General features: G+C 42.7%; 1 protein-coding gene across 1 annotated transcript in view; it reads left to right on the top strand.

The window, feature by feature from the left end:
* CYFIP2 (cytoplasmic FMR1 interacting protein 2) overlaps positions 1-22,545 on the top strand; it is a 62,562-nt gene that overhangs the window by 4,383 nt on the left and 35,634 nt on the right. Inside the window, exons 2-7 of the mRNA XM_075274821.1 lie at positions 7,981-8,054; positions 15,878-16,045; positions 16,600-16,689; positions 17,649-17,726; positions 18,215-18,316; positions 18,845-19,026. Coding sequence (XP_075130922.1) covers positions 15,929-16,045; positions 16,600-16,689; positions 17,649-17,726; positions 18,215-18,316; positions 18,845-19,026 — 569 coding nt within the window. The 5' untranslated portion in view covers positions 7,981-8,054; positions 15,878-15,928. The remainder of the gene's footprint in view (positions 1-7,980; positions 8,055-15,877; positions 16,046-16,599; positions 16,690-17,648; positions 17,727-18,214; positions 18,317-18,844; positions 19,027-22,545) is intronic.

Below are 22,545 nucleotides of genomic sequence, written 5' to 3'. Positions count from 1 at the left end.
GCTTGTGAGCTGTGCACTTATACATATCTGGTATGGAGCAGGATCCTTCATGGCTGATATCCTGACATTTCTGTCACTATCCTGGTTTTTGTGCTATTTTTACTATGGGGGCGTATGAACGAAATCTGTCTTGCTGCATTTGTGATGGTAACTGTATGTATAACCTATTAGTGCTCATATAATATTACCTTTACCTTGCTTTATATTATCACGTATATAGAAAACTGGTGCAAATATACACTTATAAGTGTCCGCCATGGTATTACATGATATATTTTGTACATATTATTAGTGAACAACCATTTTGCTATATTGTTTTTTCTTTTCTTTTTATGTTAGTCATTGCGGACCTATAGCATATGTCAGTATATTGTGCCTATAGATAGAAATACGTAAAGATACCTGCTTGGACAAACCACAGATATGTCTGAACAGTCCTGGAGGATTGTTCCATGGTGATTCCAGCTCTTGTAATCCTGTTGTCATATACAGTGCTATGTTCAAGCATCAGGACCACTGCACATGACCAATTGAGCTTCCAATATGGGGCTGAGCTTGCACTTGGATGATACTTACACTTACTGTTATGACATGAAGCAGGATAGGACCTGCTCTATTATAATCTGTGTCATCGGAACAGACTGGATAGAAAGCCTCCATAGACGTCAATGCATTATGGAATGCACTTGGTTGCCATCTGAGTGCATTATGCTGCAAACTTGGCCCCACATCAGATGCACGCTTGGTCATGTGCATGGAGTCTAGAGGGTTAAAGGGTTTTCAAGTCTTGTAAGATAGATGAATTATCCTTTGGATCAACACTTGGGCTTGGGGTGCTGTTAGGCTTCTGGGTTGTGCCCTCTGTGGGCGTTGCAGCTGCAGGGGTGGCGGCTGCCGTGCGCCACCATAACCACTATGAAGAAGTTGTTGTGGAATGGCTAGTGGGCTTATATACACATTGAGCAAAATTTATACTAGATACCTCATTTTTGTAGATTTTGCTGAGCAGCATATATAGAGCAATGTATAAAATTTGCAAGTGGCCTCTATATCTGTTTTTCCTACATTTGGAACCCCATCAGATTAACTGTTTGAAGTGGTAGTGGCTTCTGTTTCACAGGCCATGTGATGTCACATTCATCAATGACATGGCCTGTGTGCAGCTCAGACCCATTCAAGTGGATATGTCTAAGCTGCAATACCAAGCACAACCACTGTACAATGTGCAGCGCTATGTTTTGTTTTTTTTTTAAGAGACCACAGTGCTTATCTAAACACTGTGTTCTCTTCATGTAGAATGTCAATGGGGGTTTGGGGTATCTACCCCAGTCTTTGGTTGATCACTTATCCAAAACATAAATCATCAGTCTTATAAGACTATAAGACTCCTTAAAGAGGACCTTTCACTTCCTGGGGCACATGCAGTGTAATACACCACTACAAAGCCAACAGTGCGCTGAATCGGCTTTCCCGTTCTGTGCCCTGGGTGAAGAGCTGTCGGTGCCGGTACCGTAGCTCTTCACTGTCAGAAGGGCGTTTCTGACAGTCAGTCAAGAACGTCATTCCTCACGGTAGAGTCTATAGCACTGTACTGTGAGAGGGGATGTTCCTTACTGCCCAGCCATGACGCCTCACCGCTCTCACAGTACAGCGCAATAGACGCTACTGTGAGGAAGGGCATTCCTGACTGACTGTGAGAAGCGTCCTTCTGACAGTGAAGAGCTACAGTACCGGCACTGATAGCTCTTCACTGGGGGCACAGAACGTGAAAGCCGATAGTGCACTGAATTTAGCACACTGACGACTTTCTAGCGGTGTACCACATGTGCCCCAGGAGGTGAAAGGTCCTCTTTAAGCTGCCCGCAGTTTATGTCAGTTTTATTTCAGCACTATATGGTAGAAGTATGTTAGTTATATATGGCAGTATTATGTTGGCTCAGTAAGGGAGTATTGCATGGATACTACATATTATTTGAACATTATATGGTGGTAGTATGTGGGCTATATATACCAGAATTATTTAGCCTCATTAAGGGAGTATTATATACATACCACATATTATTTGAGCATAGTATGGTAGCAGCAGGCGGGCTGTATGTGGCAGTTGTATTATTGTAGGTATACTGCATGTTATTAGATTGGTTTGTGGGCTGTATATGCCAGTATTATATGGCAGTAGTATGTAGGCTTATTAAGGGAAAATTATATGGATTCTGCTTATTATTTGACCACTATATGGTGGCAGTATGTGGGCTGTATATACTACTGTTATATGGTTGTATTATAAAGACTCATTAAGGGTGAATTATATGGATTCTGCTTATTATTTTTGCACTATATGGTGGCAGTATTGGATTGTATATTCCTTTATTATACGGCAGTATTATGTAGACTGAAGTTATGAGAAAATTTGTAACAATACCTTATTTTACTTGATGGCCAGGGCCACATTTTCTATAAAACAGCCCTGCACAGTGATATACTATATTGTATACTGTACACAACTCATCCGGCCTATTCAATAGCTTGTAGAGTAACACACTTGTGTCTCAGTTTTGGCTCTTTGTACGTCAAGACGCCTCGGTTTGCCTGAAGGCTTCCATTCATTGTTGACGTCTATGGGTCTTTGAGTACTGAATAAATTACTTTTATTGATATGTACATAGTGTTAGAGAAGATTTCTGCAAGAATGTTATAAAATGCCCCATTGTACATGTAGTAGGACAGTGTTGGCATAAAATATTTGTTTATCTTTAGGTGATAGATAGGGTATAGCGGTTGTCTTGTTGCACTACAGTTCTAATCTGACCATGTTCAACATCAATATGCACATCTTCCTTGTTAAACCCGTGGTACCTCAAAGTTTGATATAATTGATCACCATTGAACCCCTTGATGGATCCTTTCAGCAGGCCCGTGCTGAAGCAAGAGTTTTCCATAGTTTACCATTCGCTGGTGATCATAAACCTCTTGAAACCTCTACAGAAATAACCATGGCATGGACGTCATAAAAATCGTATATATAAAAATATATAAATAATCATATACATAGGAATGTTAGTCGTCTGCCACCATCAGGTGAAAGGGTTATATTTTTATTCTCCTATGGCATTTGAGTGGTCTCATAAAGGTGATGGCATGTGTCTTCTGAACGTCCACCTTCATTGGTATGGTCACCACTGGGTGACCAGGTGACAGAAACAGCAGCCTGTAGAGGGATAATATGGTTGACAATGGTAAAAAATTTCATTTATATACCAGAAAATGAAGGCCGGTACAAAAACAAACAAACTTACTTGACAAAAACTACATGGTTGCCGCGCATCAGGATTCAAGAGTAGGGTCAGTTTTCATTTTTCGGCTGCAGGTACAAACCTGCCTGAAAGAGAGATCTTGACTGTTAGTGATCGCCAAAATACACCTGGCTACTATGTAATGGACGACACAGTCTTTCAGGTTCGGTGACTAACAGAGTCAGTTTAAAGAAATGGACCACCACCTAAAGCTGTATAGCGGCCACATATGGGAGTGGTGGCTGTGACCGCACATGGCCATGTCCACTAAAGTCTATGGGAATCATGGAGACAACCAAGCCTGGTCCATTTGATTGAGGTGACTAACCTATCTATCTGTGGGGCTGGGTTAATACACAAGGTTCTGGTGACAGATTCCCTTTAAATAGAGAGAGGCACATGCACATGCCACCTCTCGGCTGGATAATATTATGGACAGACAGAGATAGATAGATAGATAGATAGATAGATAGATAGATAGATAGATAGAGCAGGCAGCACAGTGGCTCAGTGGTTAGCACTGCAGTGCTGGATTCCTGGGTTCAAATGCTGCCAAGGGCAACATCTGCAAGGAGTTTGTATGTTCTCCCCGTGTTTGCGTGGGTATCCTCCGGGTACTCCGGTTTCCCCCCACACACCAAAGACATACTGATAGGGAATGTAGAATGTGAGCCCTACATGGAACAGTGACTGACAATATCTGTAAAATGCTGCGGAATATGATGGTGCTATATACAGTTAGGGCCAGAAATATTTGGACAGTGACACAAGTTTTGTTATTTTAGCTGTTTACTAAAACATGTTCAGAAATACAATTATATATATAATATGGGCTGAAAGTGCACACTCCCAGCTGCAATATGAGAGTTTCCACATCCAAATCGGAGAAAGGGTTTAGGAATCATAGCTCTGTAATGCATAGCCTCCTCTTTTTCAAGGGACCAAAAGTAATTGGACAATGGACTCTAAGGGCTGCAATTAACTCTGAAGGCGTCTCCCTCGTAAACCTGTAATCAATGAAGTAGTTAAAAGGTCTGGGGTTGATTCCAGGTGTGTGGTTTTGCATTTGGAAGCTGTTGCTGTGACCAGACAACATGCGGTCAAAGGAACTCTCAATTGAGGTGAAGCAGAACATCCTGAGGCTGAAAAAAAAGAAAAAATCCATCAGAGAGATAGCAGACATGCTTGGAGTAGCAAAATCAACAGTCGGGTACATTCTAAGAAAAAAGGAATTGACTGGTGAGCTTGGGAACTCAAAAAGGCCTGGGCGTCCACGGATGACAACAGTGGTGGATGATCGCCGCATACTTTCTTTGGTCAAGAAAAACCCGTTCACAACATCAACTGAAGTCCAGAACACTCTCAGTGAAGTAGGTGTATCTGTCTCTAAGTCAACAGTAAAGAGAAGACTCCATGAAAGTAAATACAAAGGGTTCACATCTAGATGCAAACCATTCATCAATTCCAAAAATAGACAGGCCAGAGTTAAATTTGCTGAAAAACACCTCAAGAAGCCAGCTCAGTTCTGGAAAAGTATTCTATGGACAGATGAGACAAAGATCAACCTGTACCAGAATGATGGGAAGAAAAAAGTTTGGAGAAGAAAGGGAACGGCACATGATCCAAGGCACACCACGTCCTCTGTAAAACATGGTGCAGGCAACGTGATGGCATGGGCATGCATGGCTTTCAATGGCACTGGGTCACTTGTGTTTATTGATGACATAACAGCAGACAAGAGTAGCCGGATGAATTCTGAAGTGTACCGGGATATACTTTCAGCCCAGATTCAGCCAAATGCTGCCAAGTTGATCGGACGGCGCTTCATAGTACAGATGGACAATGACCCCAAGCATACAGCCAAAGCTACCCAGGAGTTCATGAGTGTAAAAAAGTGGAACATTCTGCAATGGCCAAGTCAATCACCAGATCTTAACCCAATTGAGCATGCATTTCACTTGCTCAAATCCAGACTTAAGACGGAAAGACCCACAAACAAGCAAGACCTGAAGGCTGCGGCTGTAAAGGCCTGGCAAAGCATTAAGAAAGAGGAAACCCAGCGTTTGGTGATGTCCATGGGTTCCAGACTTAAGGCAGTGATTGCCTCCAAAGGATTCCCAACAAAATATTGAAAATAAAAATATTTTGTTTGGGTTATGTTTATTTGTCCAATTACTTTTGAGCTCCTAAAATGTGGAGTGTTTGTAAAGAAATGTGTACAATTCCTACATTTTCTATTAGATATTTTTGTTCAACCCTTCAAATTAAACGTTACAATCTGCACTTGAATTCTGTTGTAGAGGTTTCATTTCAAAACCAATGTGGTGGCATGCAGAGCCCAACTCGTGAAAATTGTGTCACTGTCCAAATATTTCTGGCCCTAACTGTAAGTAAGCATAATAAATAAATAGATAAAGGACAACATCTGCAAGGAGTTTGTACATTCTCCTGGTGTTTGCTATTGCTTCCTCCAGGTTCTCTGGTTTCCTCCCACACACCAAAGACATACTGACAGGGAATATAGATTGTGAGCCCTATGTGGGACAGTGACTGACAATATCTGTAAAGCTCTGCGGAATATGATGGCGCTATAAAAATATATACAAATAAGCTAAATAAGTATCTAGATAGATAGAACCACTCAAAGGTGATGGAGGTCTGTGATTCCCATCCCATAATCCAGGCCTGGTGATATACTTGAGATAGGTTGGTCCTGCCATCTATAAACTAAGGCGATCTAGTGATGATATTCACGACACAGTAATATACTACGGTTATGCATTTCTAACTATGGGGTCATTTAATAGATACAGTCCTATGAAAAAGTTTGGGCACCCCTATTAATCTTAATCATTTTTAGTTCTAAAAATTTTGGTGTTTGCAACAGCCATTTCAGTTTGATATATCTAATAACTGATGGACACGGTAATATTTCAGGATTGAAATGAGGTTTATTGTACTAACAGAAAATGTGCAATATGCATTAAACCAAAATTTGACCAGTGCAAAAGTATGGGCACCCTTATCATTTTATTGTTTTGAATACTCCTAACTACTTTTTACTGACTTACTGAAGCACAAAATTGGTTTTGTAAGCTCACTGAGCTTTGAACTTCATAGCCAGGAGTATCCAATCTTGAGAAAAGGTATTTAAGGTGGCCAATTGCAAGTTGTTCTACTATTTGAATCTCCTCTGAAGAGTGGCATCATGGGCTACTCAAAACAACTCTCAAATGATCTGAAAACAAAGATTGTTCAACATAGTTGTTCAGGGGAAGGATACAAAAAGTTGTCTCAGAGATTTAACCTGTCAGTTTCCACTGTGAGGAACATAGTAAGGAAATGGAAGACCACAGGGACAGCTCTTGTTAAGCCCAGAAGTGGCAGGCCAAGAAAAATATCAGAAAGGCAGGAAAGAAGATTGGTGAGAAGAGTTAAGGACAATCCACAGACCACTTCCAAAGAGCTGCAGCATCATCTTGCTGCAGATGGTGTCTTTGTGCATCAGTCAACAATACAGCGCACTTTGCACAAGGAGAAGCTGTATGGGAGAGTGATGAGAAAGAAGCCGTTTCTGCACGTACGCCACAAATAGAGTTGCCTGAGGGATGCAAAAGCACATTTGGAGAAACCAACTTCATTTTGGAAACAAAGATTGAGTTGTTTGGTTATAAAAAAAGGCGTTATGCATGGCGTCCAAAAAGAAACAGCATTCCAAGAAAAACACTTGCTACCCACTGTAAAATTTGGTGGAGGTTCCATCATGCTTTGGGGCTGTGTGGCCAATGCCGGCACCGGGAATCTTGTTAAAGTTGAGGGTCGCATGGATTCCACTCAGTATCAGCAGATTCTTGAGAATAATGTTCAAGAATCAGTGACGAAGTTGAAGTTACGTCGGGGATGGAGATTTCAGCAATACAATATCCAAACACCGCTCCAAATCGACTCAGGCATTCATGCAGAGGAACAATTACAATGTTCTGGAATGGCCATCCCAGTCCCCAGACCTGAATATCATTGAACATCTGTGGGATGATTTGAAGCGGGCTGTCCATGCTCGGCGACCATCTAACTTAACTGAACTTGAATTGTTTGTCCAAAATCCCTTCATCCAGGATCCAGGAACTGATTAAAAGCTACTGGAAGCGACTAGAGGCTGTTATCTTTGCAAAAGGAGGATGTACTAAATATTAATGTCACTTTTCTGTTGAGGTGCCCATACTTTTGCACTGGTCAAATTTTGGTTTAATGCATATTGCACATTCTCTGTTAGTACAATAAACCTCATTTCAATCCTGAAATATTACTGTGTCCATCAGTTATTAGATATATCAAAATGAAATGGCTGCTGCAAACACCAAAATATTTAGAACTAAAAATGATTAAGAGGGGTGCCCAAACTTTTTCATAGGACTGTATATAGTAAAGTAGATGCACAGATAAAATCACCCCAAGGCGGTGAAGGTCCTTTGCGCCTGGTGATATGCTTGGCAATATTCAGGACGCAATATTATATAGTATATTACATGACAAGATGTTATAGGTAAGGATATCCAGGGAAAGTGTACAGTATAATCTAGATACATGATAGATATATGTAGATTTCACTAAATTTATTCTGAATGAATGAATACTCATTGTGAATGTGTCCTTGTAACAGACTATTCCATTCTCTCTTGTCTTTCAGAAAAATTGATGATCCGTCACTCGTGAGGAGACGGGAAATAGCAATAAAAAACCTTCTATTAACCATTTCTTCAGGTGAGGTGTATATAATAGTCATTGTTGCTTATTTTAGTATCTGTATAAGTGGAACATACATGCAGAGCTTATAAAACCTTCTTTTAAGTCCGTCGTCATGGTAACCTGAAATAATGCCTTTCACCGAGAAGACCCCACACACAGCGGCATTATTCCCCGGTACCAGCGCGATAAAGCTTAGTCATGTCTCATTTGTGCTATTCTATGGGAATAATATTGAAGATTATTGTGTAAGACCAAGCATAAAATTGCCAGGTCAGCCATTCAAAGTGAACCTGTCATATGGAAAATGGTGTACAGTCTGCAGGCGGCATGTTATAGAGCAGGAGGAGCTGAGTAGATTGATATATAGGTTTATGGGAAAAGATTCAGTATACTCTGAAATCTCTGCTCTTTCTAGTGAGGTGATTGACAGCTATCAGGCATAGAGGGGGCTGTCAGTCACTGTTATGCTTGTTTCACCTCTGTGTTGGTATTCCTTCCAGGGGAGTCTGCATGGGGACTCCCCTGAATGGAGTACCAAATGCAACTGCAAGTAAAAGCACACGGACCCCATAGACTATAATGGGGTCCATGTGCTGGCCGCACGCTGCCCGCACAAATCATGCGGACAGGAAAGTAGATTGTGAACTACTTTCCTGTCCGTATGATCCCTGCAGAGATCTGGCGGCAAGCACATGGACCCCATTATAGTCAATGGGTTCGTGTGCTTTCACTGGCACACCGCTTGCAGTTATGTTTGGTATTCCGTTCGGGGGGGGGGGGGTCCTCATGCGGACTACCCTGGACAGAATACCAACGCAGATGTGAACGGGGCCTTAGGACCGCCTCTTAGACCTCTTAACATAGAAAGAGTCGAGAATTCACTAGACAAATGACAAGTTACACTGAATATTTTACCGCAAAACTATATCTTATGGGTCCCCAGTGAGACGTAACTTAAAGAGGTTTTACGAGAGTTAGATATTGATAACTTACCTTTAGAATATGTAAAAAATATTCTGATTGATGGGACTCCTACACCAGGGAACGCCTCAGATCAGCCACTTAAAGCAACATCAGCACTCAGGTGAGTGTTGCTTTTGCTTCACAAGCCAGTGACGTCAGATTCTTTCATCACATGGCCTGTCGGCAGCTCAGTCCCATTCAAGTGAATGGAACTGAGCTGCAATACCAAGTACAGACCCTAAATAATGTTCAGTGCTGTTTTTGTTATGCAGTGAAGAGCGATCACCCGAATGTCACTGCTGATCTGTGGGGGTCCCAGGTTTTGGACCCCCACCAATCAGATATTGCTGACCTATCAGGTCATCAATACTTAACTCTCAAAAAACCTCTGTATGTTATGTCGTATGGGATAGAATATCTCGGTAATGCTGCCTAGTGTGGAAGCACCATGTGGCGGTAAACTAAGTTCGTAGGACTGTTTAGTATGAAGATAAAGGGAATACATGGGATTTTGTGTGTACAATTTTACCATATAAATGAGGATTAGTATGTATTTAGCAGAGTTGCTTGAACTGAAGCGGGTTTGTATAATACATTTTATCATATGGTTATGATATGTCGAACAGCTTTCATCTTGCATGTGTTTTTTCCATTCCATATGTGTTTGCATTGGGTCGGTAGAGGAAATTTTCCCAGCTTCAGATAGTGTGAGAATTTTCTGCGTTTGTTGGTTTAGGCTGAGACATGTAGATATGGTTTGTTATTGTAGCGTTTTTGACGCTTTGAGCCCATGATTGGCATTTATCACTATCGGACAACCACGTGGAATTCATTTCATTATATCTGCATCACAGAATTGCTGGTCAGCAGTGTTCATCTTCTGTAGGCTGTCTCCCGAATTCATGGACTGCTTTACGAACGTTCTGTACGGGATTTATATATATATATATATATATATATATATATATATATATATATATATATATGGAGTATGTACTACATTATACAAAATTCTTCCAAAAATTCAGATTTCTGGCATAAAAAATATTGTGTGAGACCACACGATAAACTGAAGATTGTCACACATTATGAAAATATAGCATCCAGAGGCTAAATAATATGACCCATAGCTGTGTTCATATCATGTTAAAATTGCCCTTTCACCACCTCCACCAACTACAGCTCTTTTCATCCTTTAATAGGCGTGGCTCCACTGATTCCATCAGATTTTTTCTCTAGCCCTCACCATCCCCGAGCAATCAGTGCTATTAGTTTTGGTGCCTGATGTACTAATTAGACTCCATAATGTCAAGTGGATGGAATTAGGTAAGGAGAAGGCAAGGCAAGCTGAGTCAAGCCCACTTACCTGTTCCTGCCGGACATCCTCCATTTGATATTAGAAAGTTTAGTTAGTATATCAGGCACCAAAACTAATGACACTGATTGCTCAGGAATGGTGAGGGACAGAGAATACATTCTAGCTTTTTTTTTTTGATGGCTTATCCTCAGGATAGGTTGTCAGTATCTGATAGATGGGGGCTTATCTCGCCCCTGCACCACTCGGGTGAGAGGGAATGCTGCTGTTCTTGGAGACAAGGTGTCCCCTACCAGTCAGATATTGAAGATCAATCCTGAGGATAAGATGTGCTTCTGCTGTGGCTTTTCCCGCAGTCAGAGGTGAGAGAATCTGATGGAAGGGAACCATAACACCAGTGTGAACAGAGCCTAAGTCTGTGTAGCTTCTGCAAGCAACAAAATGGAGCTGCAACCTATCAGATCATAGACTGAAAAAGGTGGAATCTTATTTTTTGCCACGCACAGCTGCTCAACTTTTTGTCTGCAAGAGATTTTATACAATGGAGGCGTTTTAAGGGAAGACAAAGATAAAGCTGCACATGGCAACCAATTCGATTTCAACTCTTGTTTTCAGGAGCCTATGAAAGCTGACTGGTTGCTGTTGGCAACTCCTCTTCACTTCACTCCCGAATATACATTTACCCAAGACCAAGAGTCAGTATGGAGTAAATGAAGTGTATGAAGGGCGGATCTTAGACCTGCAAGAGGAAATGTTACGTTTTGTATTTCCTGTATGTAGGTTACAATACACCGTCCTTTGAGGTTAGATGGAGGAGCTTCTTGCAGGCTGCGATGTAAAGTGACAGCTTCCTATTATGTAACATGTAGAATAAATGATAACATTGTAAATATATAATCTCCTCTTCTCTATAATGTATAGTCTCCGTGATTACACAACTTTCCTCTGCGGACTTTCTCTTAACATTATACCTACAGGAAAGCCGCCGGCGTTTCCGTAGATATAATTGACATGCTGCGATTTACAAATCCGCAACAGCTTTGCAAATCGCAGCGTGCCTGCACTACGTTTTTTTTCACAAAGTGGGCATGGGATTCCCCTTTGCTTGCACTGTAAAACACTGCGATTTTTCCCGCAGCATCCCTGCTGCGGGCAAATCGCAGCATTTATGCCCAGTGGGGCCCCAGCCTTAAGGACGTTTTCGAAGATATTACAGAAAGTTGCCTACTGCTTAAAACTGAAATAAAATAAGAAAAAACATATGCTTACCCAAATTTAGCTGCCGGTTCCAGCACCGCCGGTTTGTTCCTCCTGTCTGGGCTTTGTTTGGCTGCAGTGATGCCTTATACCCCAATATCATTGCTACTGGCCATGACATATATGGCATCTGACCTTTGACTGCAGAGGGCACGTGGGTGGGGTTGATCTTGCTATCTTAGCAGGCAAGTAAACAAAATTCAGTGATGGAGGGGACTGGAATGGCGGTGCTGGAAGCGAAGGGGAATGAAACGAGCAAGTTTTTTTCTACTTTCTAAGTCCTGCTAATAAGTAACTTTTTGATTGACTTGGAAAACCCCTTTACTCCAACACTGCCGGAGCGAAACATTTTGGCTGTTGCGAAGTGCAGCGTATACGGTTTCTGCAGAAATTCAGGTGAAAAAAAACGCTGCATTTTACAGCTCCAGCAAGGAATGAAATTCTGGCTAATCCAATCCACACATTGCGGGGGGAAAAATGCAGTGGAAAAGCTGCGTTTTTTAAAACTCAGGATGTCAATTTTACCTGTGGAAACTTGCGTTTTCCCCATAGTTTTAAAAAGGGAAGAAAAATGCAATGAAAAATACTTTGAAGCTAAGGTCTCACATAGTGGACCGCAGAAAAAAAGTGTCGCACGTTCGTTTTTTCCTGCAGTGCTCTTCACAGAAAATCCGAAGAGTTTTCCTCTATGGACTCGCTGCTACAATTATACCTATACAGAAAACGCCTACATTTCCGTGGCTATAATTGACATGCTGTGATTGAAATTGCAGCAATTCTGCAGCGGATATTTTTCCACAATGCATGGATGGGATTACCCAGAATCCCATCCACTTTGCAGGTTCTGTAAAACACCACGGTTTTTGCCGCATTGTTTCTGCCGTGACCAAATCGCGGTGTTTACACTGCATGGGGCCCCTGCTTCAGGCTGTATTCACATGAACGTCAAAAACGGCCGTGTGACAGCTGTATTTGGAGCACTCGGTGCAAATTTATTAGACTGTGTAAGAGCAAAACTGTCTCAGTTTCCCATAGCAACCAATCACATCACAGCTTTCATTTTTCAGGAGCAGAATACAAAATGGAAGCTGCGCTATGATTGGTTGATATGGGCAGCTAAGAGGAGTTTGCTTTAAACAGATTTAATAAATCCTTTAATAAATGATCCATTTCACGTTTCCGTTTTGACGCGCCATCATTCAATAGAATATGTCCTATTTGTCTCTATTTTCACAGACCACACAATAAAGTCTGAGGTCCATGATAGTGGGTTTCCGTGGACGCCAAATGGCCGTTATTCTGCGCAATCCTTATAGCCTTAATGTAATAGTAATGTCCTGTGCACCCACAATGCACCATGGCTACTACAACTATTACTATAAAGGCTCTGTTCACATTTGTGTAGTGGTTTCCATCGTAAACAGAAACCACAAGGCAGTGCCGGGTCCATTATATGACAGACATTACCCATCAGAAGACTGCTTTGACATAATGGAGTCGATCAGGTTCCTTTGCGGTGTACACTATATGCAGCATTTCCGTATTCCCAACAATAACATTACACCCGACTGACCCTCAGACTCAGATAGGAAAAGATTCATAATCAATTCCCTAATATAGAAAATATTAAATGAATGTTTATTAATAAATCTTAGAAGATAAATCCCATTGTCCCCCCAATATAATGTTAGTGGGGGGGAGTACAGGCTAGGTACCAAGGTATAAGTGCAGGGTACCAAAGTGTAAGGGAACATGTCGTCCAGTCAAGATTCATCCAACTAAGGAGAACCTTTCGTGTCCTCATCAATGTGCGGTATTATATACTGCTAGAAAGCCGACAGCGCACTGAATTGAGTGTGCTGTCAGTTTTCCAATGTGTGTCCAGGTGCTAGAGATACTGGAGCCATTAGTTTCGGCACCAATATCCGTCCGCTGTCAGAAGGTGAGCCTTACTGCCTAGCGTCATCCCTGGGTGGTAAGGAACGCCCCCGCGACAGTATCTCATATCTCAGGCACCTGGGCGCTTTCCATCAAAGCTGTATATAATACCGCAGGTGCCAGAGGACATGAATGCTGCTCTTTAAGACCTAACACGTGATCCCTAAAGCAGAAAATCATATGCTATATGCGATCTTATAGTCTAAGCCAGGTGGCGTTCAAGATATAGTTCTGTGGGACACTTTGCCAGAGTGTGATAGTGTGTGACAGTGATACCACTATATGTTTTATTTCATTGCCACAGAGCTCCTATCTCTCACTCTCTCTGGCTAAACAATAGGTAGTCTGAACCACGCCTGGATCGCTATACTCACCATACACTTCATTGTATCCATTGACATTTTTACTGATTATGAAAGATACGTCCATGGGTTGCATATATTTATATTTACCTATACAAGTGTCTGGATATCGCTTTAGGATATCGCCTGAATCTTCCCATGGGTACCAAGGACACCTAAGCAGTGTGTTCTGCTGAGTGGCAGATCCCATAGGTGTGGTCAGTACCAGTTGGATTGTCATAGCATGGTGGCAACATCAATGGTTACATCTGATCTGGACTCCTCCTCTCAGTGGGTGGAGCTTTTTGCTTAAATATCAAGGATAGGGGCGGGGCTCACGTGGCTGCTATCAGTGTCAGGAAAAGCAGGAGAGAGTGCATGCGCTACTATGTGCGCTATATGTACCTGCTCTTGTTGACTTATTAGGAGTCTAATCTAAGTGAAAGCAGCTAGTGGATCTGGGTGGATTTTATCACGGGCGATTCATCCCTTAAACTGCCTCCTAGCTAAACATATTAGCAGCATATGGAGGGAAGTTGGAGAAAGATTAAAATACTGCTTAAGCTCACTTGTGTTACATTACTGGGGTAGATAAAGATATCGTCTACTGCAGTGTCCACTTTATAGTAGTGATCATACCTCATATCAATCCAGACAACTGTAAAATATTCCTCGTAATCCAGTTATCTATAGAACATGCTCCTTGTAGACTCAATACTCTAGCCTGATGAATGGTTAACACCAGCACTTCCGTTCTTTGGGACCTGAAAAATGGAAACCCAATCCGTATAAAAAAGCGGTTACCCACAGACCCCACTGACTATAATGGGGTACATCGTGTGCACGGGCCCTTAAAGTCATTTTGAGCCATGTTATTTAGATCAGGATCCGGGGCATGAATTCAATACCTGGTATCCTTTCTATCTAAGAAATACATATATCTGATGAATCAGTATTTTTTCTTACCTTGCCTGGAGAAAGGCGTCAGGCACTGTTCTGTATAACTATTTACGTGCACCTTAGTAATATACTGCACACCTTCAGCTTCATATGGCAGTGTACAACAGTTTTTTTGCAACTCTTATTGGCCATTCGCAATATTACTGACACATTGTGCTCATTTTTCTCATTTATTGTGGACACGGAACTCGCACATAGTGTCCCACATCAATGTTTTGTAGTTGATTTAGCTCTTCTGTTTATTTCAAGGGACAAATTTTGTATGGACAACGTTATTCTTTGAGGCTAAGGCCCCACGTAGCAGGCTGCAGTGAAAAGCGCTGCAGGTAAAACTGTGGCAGAAAGGCATCGCGGCTTTTCCCGCATTGCTTTTTACAGAACCTCTGCGGACTTCCTGCTTCCATTATACCTACAGGGAATGCCAAGTCTTCTGTAGGTATAAATGACATGCAAAACTTCGCTTTGCAGGGGCATTGTGTTTACGCCATGTGAGGCCCCAGCCTGAGACTTTGGTACCTTGCATTTATCACGGAGGGAGCCTGTATTATACCCCACTAATGTCATATTGGGTGGATGATGGGATTCATCTTTTACTGTTTATTGCAATTTGTCCATCATTTTTGCTTGCAGGTCCTTTCTCTCCACATTTTTCAAACGAAAAATTACAATGAGATGAGTTTTGTTAGCACAGATCTTACATTGAACACTGTACTGGAAAAGTTGTTTGAGATGTGTGAACTGTGACCACAACTGTGACTATTACCGTGAATACATCACAACATATGTAGTAACATATTCTCACAAAGTTGCCATGTGGCCCTAGGTTACTGCCACACCAGCAATAAAGTGATGGGTTTTAATACATGTGATGGACGCAGGTGTAGAACATACCGTACATAGCTGATACCTAAATAAGGGATGTCCTCTAGTAAAAGGGGGTCAGACCCCTTAAAAAAAGTCAGTGTTGGTGATATTCTAGTAAAACAGCTAACATACCATCTTGCATTGCAAGAATTTCCAAAAATAGGAATATTGGAATTAACTGGTCATACTTTTCGGAACAGATAAATTTGTCAGAAAATCCCTAGAGACTGGTGCTACCGGATTTACTCAGCATGACCACCCACGTGACGCTGGAAGATGCGTTATCTAACGTGGACCTACTGGAGGAGCTGCCCCTCCCTGACCAGCAGCCATGCATCGAGCCTCCGCCGTCCTCCATAATGTATCAGGTAACCCATAATCATTGATTTTCTGGACCCTACACTTGTTCCTAAATCTGTAGGTTCCCCAGTTGATGAGACCTATAATTACAGTGTCAGAATAGGTGCTATTTTCAATGAAGTCTAAAAAAGTCATCCAGACTACAAAGTAATATAAGAGGCCTGAAAACAAATCAGAGCTCTAGATTAAACTTCTCTGTCAAGTGCCTTCTAACTTTGCCTCCTAACGTTCCCTATGTCATGGCCCAGTAACAACACTTATTATGATATAAACTTCTTTGTCCTAGTCCCGTATAACACATCTCTCCTGAGAATAAAAGGATCTGACATTGAAATGTTAACATGCCAGAATCTTTTTTATCCGACTTCATCAGTTAAAGAAGAGTTAGACTATAAAGTACCGGTAATCAGACGATCCTTAGTTGAATTTTCTCTTATGTGTATAGGCTCTTAGGCAATCTAGAAAAGATTCTTAAATCCACTTTTTAAGAGAAACTTTCATAGTTTTTATGCAGTTTTTTCCCTAAATTATTTGCTTACTTTGTCTTGTTTTTTTCTTGCAGGCTAACTTTGATACCAACTTTGAGGATCGGAATGCGTTTGTTACTGGTATAGCTCGGTACATAGAACAAGCTACGGTTCATTCTAGCATGGTGGGTCCAGTTCTACTGAGCTAACACTCAACATTATTATTTTTATTATTATTGTTTATTTATATAGCACCATTAATTCCATGATGCTTTACATTTGGGGGTTTACATACAATACACAAAATATACAGGTAGATATAATACTAACAGTGACCGACTGGCACAGTGGGGTAGAGGGCCCTGCCCGCGAGGGCTTACAATCTATGAGGTAAGGGGGGAGAGACAGAAGGTGAGGGTAGAGACTGTACAGATGGCAGTGCGGTGACAGTGTTATTGGGGGTTGTAGGCCGTCCTGAATAGGTGAGTCTTCAGGGCCTTCTTGAATCCTGTGATTGTGGGGCTCAGTCTTATGTGTCTTGGTAGGGAGTTCCAGAGTATGGGAGATGCACGGGAGAAATCTTGGTCTGAATATAAAGTGAAACTCCACCTTAGATTAAAGGGGAATTCCAGTATTACAATAGAGTCTTATTGACTCTTAGCAACCGCACAATTGAGCTGTTTGAAGGGGCCAAGACACTTGCACCCTTTCATTGAATGTGTGCCTACATGCTGTACACAAAGTTGTGACTCTGCAGCATTGGTCCTCTAAACAGCTGATCAGTAGGAGAGCCAAGAGTAGGATAAGATAGATCATCAGTATTGTATCCATGAAAAACCCTATAAAGGAGTAGTGGATAGATAATAAATAGCTGATTTCTGTTACTGTCTTGGTCAGGGTCAGCCATAGAAGTGTGTGACCGTTCTAAAGAAGGTGTCACATACTGGCACTTGAAGTTGGTGACCTCGCCACATCTTAAAATTAAAGGGGTTGTTTAAAACTTTACTATTGTACTTTGTATGACACATATGCTTTTCACTGTATGGAAGGGGGCAACAGAGGGAACCGCATAGGGCATCACCTAACATTAGACCAGACCTGTACTTAGAATACTTTCTGATGTCTTTGTTCTCCTTACCTACAGAATGAGATGTTGGAGGAGGGGCAGGAGTATGCTGTTATGTTATACACATGGCGGAGCTGTTCTCGAGCTATTCCACAGGTAAGTAATGACGTTGAGGCCAGATCTATGATCATGTTGGTCAAAGAGCATATGGAGATCATAGAGATGGGTCCATGACAGAGGAATAGCTATAGAGGTAGCAGTCGCACCCAAGCCCTGGTGCCAATGGTGCCGATCATAGAAGAAGACACCATTATTACATATAGAATACAAGCTCTGTTACGAACTTTACAATGGGATTCATAAACATCAGGTAACGCCATTAGATAGCGGCTTTGGTTTCCTCTTTGTGAGTTCTTATGGTCCCAGCCTGTCAAGGCAATATATAGATGTTTATTTATTTGGATGGGTGCCATATAATGCTATGGAGGCCACCATAGGGGCAACCTGTGGCCATTTATACTTCACTGGGGGTAAGGAGGCCATACCTTGATCGCCACGTCAGCTTCCATTTGAGTAGGAGTTGTCATCGTGAGACAGCCCCTTTAAGAAACTCCCATTGATAAATGTCTAATGTGTCATTACAGGTAAAATGTAATGAGCAGCCGAACCGTGTGGAGATTTATGAGAAGACAGTGGAAGTCCTAGAACCCGAGGTCACGAAACTAATGAAGTTCATGTATTTTCAGGTATGATCATTTTCTTCATATTTTTCTTACTTACCTCATGGAAAAACATTGTGATGTCACAGAAACTAAAACATACTTGTAAAGTAATTTACCAAACTGAAACGTACTTGTGACATCATAACAGCTTACTTAACTGAAACATACGTGTGATGTCACAGCAGCTCACCTGACTGAAATTAACTTGTGATGTCACAGCAACATACCTATTGAAAACAAACTTATGATGTCACAGCATTTACCTGCCTGAAACCCTTCTGTGATGTCAAAGCAGATGTCTGTCAGAAACACATTTGTGATGTGTCTTACCCAGGGGCAGGCACCATGGACCGTCCCATATACAGTACCGGTGCATCCAGGGATTTTGGCACTCTATGCTATCTCACATGGACAGGCTTCATGCACAATGCTATATGCACCCTAACTGTTACAGAATTTTCTCATATTTTTTATGATTTTTTCCTGATCTGGAGGTTTTGCTATTGCAGTGCTTTAGTTCAAGTGTTTCTAGGAGATTATGTCTTCTTACAGCGTAAAGCAATTGAGAGATTCTGCAATGAGGTGAAGCGTCTGTGCCACGCCGAGCGCAGGAAGGACTTTGTGTCGGAGGCCTATCTACTTACTTTAGGAAAATTCATCAACATGTTTGCTGTGCTGGATGAGCTTAAGAACATGAAGTGCAGTGTGAAGAATGACCATTCTGCCTACAAACGGTGAGGAGCGTGAGACCTGCCATTGTCTGGAGCTGGGGATGTCATCTCTCTGGACTTCAGAGCCTACTGACCATGGACCCAGTGCCCTAATAGTTACTCAGCACAGTTTATCAAAGTAACTTATGTAATATCATATTGGTCCAAGGAGGTATTGGCCTCAGTACAGATGGAGGAAACTTTAGTAACATCTACAGACTGGATGCTTAGAATAGATTAAAGCCCAGACTATAAAGCTTGTGGCCCTATTGATATTTCCCATACTAAAAATATTGATGACTAGAGATGAGCGAACACTAAAATGTTCGAGGTTCGAAATTCGATTCGAACAGCCGCTCACTGTTCGAGTGTTCGAATGGGTTTCGAACCCCATTATAGTCTATGGGGAACATAAACTCGTTAAGGGGGAAACCCAAATTCGTGTCTGGAGGGTCACCAAGTCCACTATGACACCCCAGGAAATGATACCAACACCCTGGAATGACACTGGGACAGCAGGGGAAGCATGTCTGGGGGCATAAAAGTCACTTTATTTCATGGAAATCCCTGTCAGTTTGCGATTTTCGCAAGCTAACTTTTCCCCATAGAAATGCATTGGCCAGTGCTGATTGGCCAGAGTACGGAACTCGACCAATCAGCGCTGGCTCTGCTGGAGGAGGCGGAGTCTAAGATCGCTCCACACCAGTCTCCATTCAGGTCCGACCTTAGACTCCGCCTCCTCCAGCAGAGCCAGCGCTGATTGGCCGAATTCCGTACTCTGGCCAATCAGCGCTGGCCAATGCATTCTATTAGCCCGATGAAGTAGAGCTGAATGTGTGTGCTAAGCACACACATTCAGCACTGCTTCATCACGCCAATACAATGCATTAGCCAGTGCTGATTGGCCAGAGTACGGAATTCGGCCAATCAGCGCTGGCCAATGCATTCTATTAGCCCGATGAAGTAGAGCTGAATGTGTGTGCTAAGCACACACATTCAGCACTGCTTCATCACGCCAATACAATGCATTAGCCAGTGCTGATTGGCCAGAGTACGGAATTCGGCCAATCAGCGCTGGCTCTGCTGGAGGAGGCGGAGTCTAAGGTCGGACCTGAATGGAGACTGGTGTGGAGCGATCTTAGACTCCGCCTCCTCCAGCAGAGCCAGCGCTGATTGGCCGAATTCCGTACTCTGGCCAATCAGCGCTGGACAATGCATTCTATTAGCCCGATGAAGTAGAGCTGAATGTGTGTGCTAAGCACACACATTCAGCACTGCTTCATCACGCCAATACAATGCATTAGCCAGTGCTGATTGGCCAGAGTACGGAATTCGGCCAATCAGCGCTGGCTCTGCTGGAGGAGGCGGAGTCTAAGATCGCTCCACACCAGTCTCCATTCAGGTCCGACCTTAGACTCCGCCTCCTCCAGCAGAGCCAGCGCTGATTGGCCGAATTCCGTACTCTGGCCAATCAGCACTGGCTAATGCATTGTATTGGCGTGATGAAGCAGTGCTGAATGTGTGTGCTTAGCACACACATTCAGCTCTACTTCATCGGGCTAATAGAATGCATTGGCCAATCAGCGCTGGCCAATGCATTCTATTAGCGTGAACTGAGTTTGCACAGGGGTTCTAGTGCACCCTCGGCTCTGCTACATCAGATTGCTACATCTGATGTAGCAGTGCCGAGTGTGCATCAGATGTGTAGTTGAGCAAAACTGACTCAGCACTGCTAAGTCTCTGCATTCGCATAGGAATGCATTGGCCAGCCTTCGGCCAATCAGCGCTGGCTCTGCCGGAGGAGGCGGAGTCTAAGGTCGGACCTGAATGGAGACTGGTGTGGAGCGATCTTAGACTCCGCCTCCTCCAGCAGAGCCAGCGCTGATTGGTCGAGTTCCGTACTCTGGCCAATCAGCGCTGGCCAATGCATTCTATTAGCCCGATGAAGTAGAGCTGAATGTGTGTGCTTAGCACACATATTCAGCTCTACTTCATCAGGCTAATAGAATACATTGGCCAATCAGCGCTGGCCAATGCATTCTATTAGCTTGATGAAGCAGAGTGTGCACAAGGGTTCAAGCGCACCCTCGGCTCTGATGTAGCAGAGCTGAGGGTGCACAAGGGTTCAAGTGCACCCTCGGCTCTCCTACATCAGAGCCGAGGGTGCGCTTGAACCCTTGTGCAGCCTCGGCTCTGCTACATCAGAGCCGAGGGTGCGCTTGAACCCTTGTGCACACTCTGCTTCATCAAGCTAATAGAATGCATTGGCCAGCACTGATTGGCCAGAGTACGGAATTCGGCCAATCAGCGCTGGCCAATGCATCCCTATGGGAAAAAGTTTATTTCACAAAAATCACAATTACACACCCGATAGAGCCCCAAAAAGTTATTTTTAATAACATTCCCCCCTAAATAAAGGTTATCCCTAGCTATCCCTGCCTGTACAGCTATCCCTGTCTCATAGTCACAAAGTTCACATTCTCATATGACCCGGATTTGAAATCCACTATTCGTCTAAAATGGAGGTCACCTGATTTCGGCAGCCAATGACTTTTTCCAATTTTTTTCAATGCCCCCGGTGTCGTAGTTCCTGTCCCACCTCCCCTGCGCTGTTATTGGTGCAAAAAAGGCGCCAGGGAAGGTGGGAGGGGAATCGAATTTTGGCGCACTTTACCACGCGGTGTTCGATTCGATTCGAACATGGCGAACACCCTGATATCCGATCGAACATGTGTTCGATAGAACACTGTTCGCTCATCTCTATTGATGACCTATCCTAAAGATAGGTCATTAATGTCCGATCTGTGGGGGTCCTACACTTGCCACCCCCAATGATCAGCTTTTATTAGCTGCTGATACACAGAGAATAGAGCAGGAAGCAGACAGTGCTGTTCTCTGTATAGTGACGGAACTGAGTCACTGCAGGTCAGGTCCCATTCAAATGAATGGAAGCTGATCTGCAGTACCTGATCTGACCACTACATAGATAAGAGAGCTGTCTGCTTCCTGCTCCATTCACTGTGCACAGCTAATTGTTGGGGATGTTGGATGTTGAACCCACACTGATCTGGTATTGATGAATGTCAAAATCTTAGGCCCCTTTAAGATTGTAAGTTTTGTACTACTATTCGCAACTAATAATAATGAATGTGTTTGTGCTGAATTCAAGCAGGTTAAGATTCTTGAGAAATGTTGTGTTACAATGTTGGCAACTTGCATGTCACAACGCGACTATATTCACTGTATTGCGATGTATGTGCGTGACTTTAAAACACATGGCCACAAATTACTTCCCTGAACTTTACCCCTTACCCTTCATTGTTTTCATCCTGGACAGAGCTCCACTTTTTCCCTGGCACTCAGCAATTACATTTGGCAAATGAGAGGACAGATTGACTCAAGGTTCATGTTGTCCTTCTCTCAAAAGGACTAGAAAGGCAAAACAGCTTGGAGGAAGGACAAAGTGGCATTGACCCAAATGAAAAGAAGAAGGGCCCCTTTTGGGATTTTTCTATGGAGTCAGCCTGTCTCTGTGTTCACCCT

The sequence above is a fragment of the Leptodactylus fuscus genome, chromosome 5 (assembly GCF_031893055.1).
Source record: "Leptodactylus fuscus isolate aLepFus1 chromosome 5, aLepFus1.hap2, whole genome shotgun sequence".
NCBI classification, from domain to species: domain Eukaryota; kingdom Metazoa; phylum Chordata; class Amphibia; order Anura; family Leptodactylidae; genus Leptodactylus; species Leptodactylus fuscus.
Note: the sequence above shows the minus strand (reverse complement) of the source record. Positions and strands in the feature narration are given on the sequence as shown.